Below are 8,635 nucleotides of genomic sequence, written 5' to 3'. Positions count from 1 at the left end.
TTAAATAAGAAGGAGCCAAGGAAAAAGTCAACGACAACCATGGTGAATTTGGCAAACGGATAGGCAACATCTATGCTGAAGTGGCGAAACGCTGTGATTCTTGGCTAAAATTCCAGCAAGTGTAAAAAATCGAAGCAGAAATTTACGGTGTAAATGTGGCAGATCGTTTTTTACAAGCAATTTTTGATGCAAACAAAAGCGAAAATGAAAATTATATAAAGTTTTGCGCTAAATAATAATTGCAATCGATTTGCAATCTAAGAAATTTTCAAGCAGTGAAGGTTAATAAGTATTTCTTGTTTTAGCCAGTGAACGTGCCAGCCAGCAGCGTTGCCTCTATTGATATATGCATTAAGTGTGAGCTGAAGTTGCAAATCCTGTTTGTGTATTTATATAATCAATAATTTGTGAAAAATTAAAATAATAAAAAGAAAATAAATAATCCCAAAAAAGTGAAAAATAATCTAAAAATATTTTTATGAAAAGTAAAAAATTTACAAATATAAAAACAATTATAATTACATACAATACATATTTTTAACGCTGCCTATATAAAGTCCAAATGTTATACGCAACTCAAATCCGGCATTATATGTAATTCTACACTCTTATACTAGTGCTCCTTAGCAGTACTTGCGTGTATTTGTGCGCTTTTGTATCCTGTTTGCCACCCAGCTGTAGTGGAAGTGAAGGTGTTTTCTAACAGTTCTCTTGAAATTGTAATCGGTGAGTGGACATCCTTCTTTATTCATTTCGATTTCGCGGAAATACGTCTGTCTATTTTTATGCATAGCAGTGTACATTTGTACGTACATACATATGTACGTAAGTATTTGTTGGGTTGCTTAGTGGTATTTGCGTTCGCTTACGCATGTGCGTTAAATGTGTGTAGACATTCCTATGTAGGATAATACATATGTACAGACCAGAGAACAGCTTTGAGTATGATCGAGCCTTTTTGATCACACTCACTAAAAATCAAGCACAAGCGAACGCCACACTCGGCTACTATGTGTTCGATCGAGATGCATACCCGACAGCTGCTTTGGTTACGAACGAGTCTGTTCGATCACCCTCGCTATAAATTGAGCACAAGCGAACACCACACTCGGACACCCGCAGCTAACCCGAAAATTTGTGTAACAATGAAACGGACACCCGAACATTGCGATAAAATGCAGGACAACAAAGAAATTTACGCTGAAGGTAACTGGCGCCAATATGTTCCCACAAAGCATACGAAAATGTTGTTGCTTTGTGCTTGTGCATACGCAATGAAAAAATTAGAAGCGAAGTAGACAAAAATGTTTTTGCATCTATTTCGTATAGTTTCGCGTGGAAAGCTGTGTGTGTATATATTAGAACACAGCCTAAAACTATGTAGGTACATAAGTACTTTTACAAAAAATAAATGTGCACCGAGTGTATAGGGCTTGGGCATTGCCGATCTACACACATTTATACCTAAATGGATGTAGGCGTCGTGATGCCGCATTTTGTATGAGCAAAAATATAAGAAATGGTTAAATGTACACTTAAACAAACTACCGAAAAATTCAACCTTCTCTTTACCCTCTACGCACAAAAACTAAGAACACCGCGATGAGAAGGCAACATTTTTTGTAGAAACAAAAACGTCATAAGCCAATCAAGAAAATTTTGTGCACACTCGGGTTGAAACTCGAACACCCGGGTATATTGAGCTGCAAAGCACCCGAACCCAATCAAGTATGTATGAAAAGCAATCGGGTGTTGTGGCCAACATGTTCGTCTTGAGCTCAGTCGATAACGAACAATACTTCTGCTCGTATACAGAGAACGATGCAAAACGGGTTTTGTTAGATGATCGAGTATACACGAAAATCATGCACCCGCTGCAGATGTCTGGTACAGACATACGCAAAATTCTTATAAATGAATATTCAATAACTCTGGTTAACAACATACGATTATACCAATCTTTTTAACCAATAATTAAAATAAAAAATGAAAAAGTGATACTTTATAGAAAAAAGTTCCATTAATTTAATTTACCTTTTTTTATAAAACCGGCACACAATGAAAAGTTGTGTGTCTTTTAATCAGACACACCTACCGTAATGTATGTAGCTCGACCCACTGAATCCGAATATGAGGTCGGTTTGACTCATACACCTCCTAAATTTCGAGTTAATTGCAAAAATCATGAGGAAAATATCGAAATACATGTCGGTAGGTGAGTCTGGTTGAATGTACAGATCACCTTTTTTTTTGCGTGTCAGTGCAACGGCTGAATTTCGAATGCGGAAAAATGTGGTGTGTGCATTTCCAGACCATTATAATGAAGTGCTTAGTTTCTTATTACTAGAAAATGTATCTTAGTCTCAATCTCAATTCAATTCTTCATCTTCATCTTCATCTTCATCTTCATCTTCATCTTCATCTTCATCTTCATCTTCATCTTCATCTGCATCTTTATCTTTATCTTTATCTTGATCGGTAGTTTATCACGTTATATGAATTCCTCTAGATACTATCTTGTACTAAATTCCGTGATTTAATAAGGAAATTTTCTTCATTCTTATTCCAGCAATAATTTTATTGGGAGTAGTATAAATGTATTTCCATATACATAGCCACTTACTCCTCTGACGATGCATGCTTCCAGCGAACAAATAAACAGAAGTCGTCAGGATCTTGAAAGAGCAGTAGAACTATCACTTTCTCATAATGTCTTACCACATATGCGATCCCATCATGGCAGTGCTGTCAATATATATCAGAACCAAACGGACGATTTTCGAAGAAGGTAAAAACATTTTTGGATAATTACTAAATTTTCTATTAAGCACCACAAAAAAAATCTATGAAAGATTCTTTTGGCCAGACCATGTGCTCTATATGTGTTTGGAGCCGCTTCGAAGTATGTTTGGCTCCAAGTTATCACGTTTTTTTCTAACCTCAAAATCCTGACGGACTTTATGTGGCACATGAAATTGTATAAATACCGACGGATTTACTATGATCTTGATAGAGGTTTTTGGGTGAATGATTGCGAAAATGAAGTCAACTTTTCAACATCCAAAATGGCGGTTCCAATATGCCGATTGATTTTTTTTTTTAATTATTGAATTTATGTATAACCTGGTTTCTAGGAGTTTTTGCGATCGGTGATTACGAATATAAAGTTAGATTTTCAAAATTTCAAATGACAGATCCAATAAATTGGTCAGATTTACAAAAAAAAAAATTGAATTCTTATACAATTTGGTAACTGTATAGGGTTTTGAATTTGCTGATTACAAACATAGTAAAACCAGATTTCTGAAATTGAAATCAAAGCAATTATATACATGTGTTGGTGTTGGCTGATTTTACCGACTGGGTGGTAAGATGATTTATTTTGGAACGTATTTCCGGAAACCGATTTTCCAGTGGCTTAATTTTCATAAAAAACCTATGACTTTTGGTTCCATTCGAATTCAATACTTTTTTGTTCATTCCACGCCATATTCGATTAGCCATTATGGGTTTAAAAAATCTGGCTTCATATTGCTAATCAGATACCCTTAATCCCCCAATTACAAAGATTAAAGTAAATCCGTCAATATGTATACAATTTTGTCTGTCACATAAACCCTGGCAAGTTTTTCGAGGCTAGAGAAAAATCAAACGTGATGGAACAAAAGGGACTTCATATTCGTGTTCAGTGGCCTCAAAAACATATTAAGGCTCCTGCTCTGGTCAAAAGAACCTTTCGTCGCTGGAACACTCTTTTTTTATATAAATATCTCAACCTTTTACGAAGGTGAGAAAACACATAAATTGTAGGTTAGATCTATTTTGTGGGGATTTGCTTATATAGTTAAACTTGAAGTCGAGGAATCGCCCATTCGGTTTTACGTTACCTTATTAAATCAAAGAGATATTATGAAGATTTTTCGATCGTCGGCCACAAACAACTATTCTCTTTTGATGTGGTAGTCTTCAGAATTCAGGGGAAAACTCCTCAGCAACCTCTGTTCTCGTCGTCACACCTCACATCTGGGGGGCTACTCCGTAATGCGACACGAAAGAGCAATGCGATGCGATAGGCAAATACATCGTAAGTTAGTAATACGCTGTACGATTGCCTATCGCATCACATTTTTCTTTCGTATCGCATTACAGAGTATCCCCTCTGGTGTAAGGGAAGATGTCCTTTAACCCATTTAGATGCCACACAGAGGCGGGGGTCCATTTATAGTGACGCAACGCAATCTGAACGTCTTCTCCAGCCTTTGACAGAGCCGTATTAATGTTAAAATCCCTGTCAAGCATTTGGAGGCAGTTCGGTTGCCTTTTGTATAGAAGATGAATGAATTGAGTGGTACCTTTTTTCGGGAATGATCGATACTGATTGAAAGGATCTGGAGTACTTCTTTACGAGCAGTGTGCTATCAAAATACCTATCTGAACATTATATTCAAATGTTAAAAGCAAACCAAGCATGCTTTGGTGTTAACAAGCACACAAATAAAAAATGTACATATGCATTTAAAATGTGGCCTCAAATAATACACGTCAAATATTTGCTCGCCGAACTTATTTACGTCACGAGCATAAAAGAATTCAGCATGTGCTAGACCAGAGGCTCCCAAACTTTTTTTTTCACGTAGACCCTTTTCAAAAATATACCGGTTTCGGTGGACTCCCTGCTGATAAATTTCTAAATATTTCCATAGCTCGTAAAAAAATGAAATGTGAAGATTAGATCTGCCCATGTATGTAAATTTGCATCGCGGGTGAATTCAAAGACTAAACTCGGAGTGGCCAAAATAAAAATAAAAGATTTTCTTTCTATTATTTTTTATTTCTATGTATTAAAATAATGTGATTACACAAGAACACAAAAAGTGTTCCACCGTCACATCCTCTTCAAAGCAGGATGGGCCAATGGTCTAGGCCTATCACAGTCAGGTGTTTGTGCAACGTGAAGTGACAAGTCAGCAGTCCAACAACTTGTGTGCAGTGTGGGCTGCTCAGTGAGAGCAAAAAACTAGATAGCCCTTCTGAGATTGATGGCAACATGAGCCGACATGCATCCCCTCGATGCCTCCCAGTCATTGCTGAACGAAGTATTCACCCAATTTGTGATGGTTGCTTCGATGGCCGAAAGTGGGTGTGCTAAAACTGGTTGCGGACCGAGGAATTCCTGGTCTGAGCCAATTCTGGCCAAATGGTCAGCTGTGTCATTACCAGGTACACCTGAGTGATCTGGTACCCATAGCAAAACAAGCTCGTTATGTTTACCACCGTAATTTAGTCGAGACTTGCATTGCCGAACTAGTTTGGAAGTAGTTAGAGGGTAGGCCAATGCCTTAAGTGCAGCTTGGTTGTCACTGCAGACACGTAAACTCCTCCCCCTCCACCTATGTTCCACCACATAGTACCTGGCTTTGAGGATTGTAATTACCTCAACCTGGAAGACTGAAGCATATTCCCCAACATAAAAGTGAAGCTTATCCCCATTAACTTGGAAATTGACCCCATATCACGACCCAGAGGCAGTTTTGGAGCCATCATCGACGACAATGTGTGAGACCGGTCTCAGTGATGGAATTAATCCAGTATTTAACCTCAGGGAACTCAACATTATAGAATCTCTTCAACAAAGGTAATAGTGGCGAACTATCCTGTAGCATTGAAAAGACACAAGTGCTTAAATCTCTGCCGCCAACAATTTCCGCCGTGCCCCACTCAGTGTTATATCAACATCCGGTTCTTTTTAGTCTGCAAGTAACGGTAAGTGCATACACCACTCAAAAAAAAAAATATACTTAAATAAAGAGGCTATCAAGCAAAAATTTTGGTTCTTTTCTATCGAAACCAGATAAATTTTCGTGGACCCCCACTTACAACTCATGGACCCCCATATTTCTTTCACGCCATCGTAGATCCCCGTCGAGTCTCCCGTTGACCCCTGGGGGTCTCCGGGACCACTTTGGGAATCACTGTGCTAGACAGACAACTGGTTCGGGTATTTTTGTGCTATAACTGTTAACTTCATACATATATATGTATATATATATATATTTTTTTTATTCTGGACTTTGAGTTTTACGGTGAAAAACAAAGTATTGTATGTATGTATATTCGTATAAACGGTGTTGTGTTCAACATCAGTATGTTTCTATGCACATACATAACTACATAGCAAAAATTAGCATTTAAAATTTTCCAAAAAATCTGCAAAAGTCGTCTGTAAAATTCTAACACTCTTTATGATAACATTAACAGGTTTCCATTATTCTTTGTCGTTATTGGTTCTATCAGTTCTATGCGGTGACAGCCACCGTTCACTCATGAAATTCAAATTATGTGAACATTAGATGTAGTCGTATTAGCACCTTGTTGATGTACAATGTATGTATATAAACACAGTATATAGGTATTTGTATATGTATGTACATAGTCGCCCATGCTTCGGTGTGCGTGCAACTTTTAGGTCTCTGTCTATCCCAGCTTCAAAAACTAGTTTTACGATCTGAGCGCAAGCATCGATGGTTTGTTAACCAAAAGTAAAGTGCCTGATGGTGAGCGCGACTTAGTTGAAAAGGCTGGAGTATATATGTACGTATGTATGTTTTGTATATATGCGTGTATGTATCTATGTATTTACCTTTCTATCTCTCGGCCAACATACTGATGAATATGTATATGGGACTCTACAGGGTGATTTTACCAATTGGAATTCTTAAAAAATTAAAAGATCATTTTAGTTTATAGAAACTTATTTCTGTTTATTTGATTTTCCTTGTAAAATATTGATATCTTTATATGCTGCTCTTGCAAAGAACACTTTAAAATCTATCACAACCGAGATTTCACTCATCCAAAGTTTTATATTCGTACATATAGGTTAGGTAAGGTTAGGTTACACTGGCCGGCTAATGCGCCTTACATAGACCCGTTGGTCCTTTGTAGTGCCAGATGGAGGTCCGTTTTACTGCGATCTAAAGTAGTCATCGTATAGGACGTCCTATACGTTCTAACGTCTCACTCATGCCTACCTCCCTGCACTTCCTGCATACGTCCCTGCTACAAATGCCCATTCTGCTTGCGTGGGATGCCAGTAGGTTGTGGCCCGTCATTAGGACGACAACTGTCCTGCAATCCCTAGTGACCATGTAAGCTAGAAATGGGCGTTTCCCTTGCTGCTATTGCACATGATATTGGTGGTTTCGCATGGTTTCGCTAATGCGTTCTATCTCACCCTGATCCGGCACCCAGCTCTTTCGGAAATTTCATTATAGATCGTTTTTAGCGACTTTTGTATTTCCTGTATTGATTCGCTAGCAAGACGGATGGCACTTTTACCAATCTCATCAGCTATTTCGTTGTCTATAATGCCCTTGTGGCCTGAAACCCAGTATATATGCAGCCGTTTACTCTCGGCCGCCCTGCCTACTACTTCCCTGCTTCTAAGGACATTTTCTGACGCGATACGATGTGAGATTATAGCCTTAATCGCCGCCTGGCTATCGACATATATATGGATATTTTTTATATAGTTTCCTGCGTTGCTAGCTATCTAAGCAGCTTTCCCTGCAGCGAAGACTTCCGTACACTGGAAGCTTGAAGGATTGCCTGAGGTCTAACTCGGCGCAATAGACTCCGGCGCCCACTCCATCAGCCATTTATGATCCATCCGGGTAGATGTTATAGGTTCCGCTGGAGGGTCACGTGCTCATGCGCCATCCGCCTTCCTTAACCGTAGCTTTGAACCTTCTTTCCCAGATGAAACGTGGGGGTATGTGGTCTATTTTGTCCTCCATCCCCCTGCACATCGAGCTGTGCCCGAAGGTTCTTGCGGAGAGTTCACCCAAGGCCATCAATCTCATGGCGGATTTCGCTGCAGTGCACTCCACCGTGATGTCGATTGGAGGTAGGTCAAGTAGCCTTTCAAGTACCGCCGCTGTTATGCACACTGCAGCGAGCCGCTGTAATCGCTCCAATGGTTTTCTATACGAGATTTTGTTGGCAGCGGTCCACCATAGCCTGCGATAAGCTTTATTTAGAGTGTTGGTAAGTGTGACTACCAGTTCCTCCAATTCAGAGTGGGAATCACTTACCCTATACTTGGTTCAATTCTTCCGCACTACCCTTTCATACAATTCCCAGTTCGTGTTCTTGGGATTTCTGAAAGTTTCGCTTTTTGTACGGGCTGAGAATTTTACCTGAAATCCTACATACCTATGGTCAGAGAACGAGGGTGTACTAAGCACCTCCCAGTTTTCTACTCCGATTTCCTCACTAGTGTGGAGTGTTATGTTAAGGTCGTTCTTCGAGGTAGGGCCAATATAAGTTGGTTCCTCACCCCGGTTAGCTATATATAAATTACTTACAAAGCAGGCCAGTCGTTTATCTTGTGGGTCAATTGGAAACTCCAAGTGAAGCCAAGTCCTTCTCCACCTGGTGTTTCCATCTCAGTGGGGGCCTCGCTCTTCCTCTGCTACAACCAGCGGGTTCCGAATTGAATACTTTCAGAGCTGGAGCGTTGGTGTTCATTCTAACGACATGGTCAAGCCAGTGGAGCCGCATATTTTAATTCGCTGCACTATATCCATGTCGTTGCAAAGCTCATGCGGTACTCGCCGTCGCCAACGCGTAAAGA

The 8,635-nt window shown here is 39.4% G+C and overlaps 1 protein-coding gene across 2 annotated transcripts in view; it reads left to right on the top strand.

Moving 5' to 3' along the window:
* Nucleotides 1-466: 466 nt before the first annotated feature.
* Nucleotides 467-8,635, top strand: part of wnd (Mitogen-activated protein kinase kinase kinase 13 wallenda) — a 48,117-nt gene continuing 39,948 nt past the window's right edge. For both annotated transcript variants that reach the window (XR_001848559.1, XM_017624946.1), the window contains exons 1-2: nucleotides 467-726; nucleotides 2,570-2,788. Coding sequence is in view for 1 of the 2 variants with exons in the window: in XM_017624946.1 (XP_017480435.1) it covers nucleotides 2,634-2,788 (155 nt within the window). In the remaining variant the exon portion in view is untranslated. The remainder of the gene's footprint in view (nucleotides 727-2,569; nucleotides 2,789-8,635) is intronic.

This window comes from Rhagoletis zephyria, unplaced genomic scaffold (assembly GCF_001687245.7).
Source record: "Rhagoletis zephyria isolate East Lansing unplaced genomic scaffold, Rhagoletis_zephyria_1.1 Rzeph_scaffold_00059, whole genome shotgun sequence".
Lineage (NCBI taxonomy): Eukaryota > Metazoa > Arthropoda > Insecta > Diptera > Tephritidae > Rhagoletis > Rhagoletis zephyria.
The sequence above is the reverse complement of the archived record's forward strand: the minus strand, read 5'-3'. Positions and strand labels throughout refer to the sequence as shown.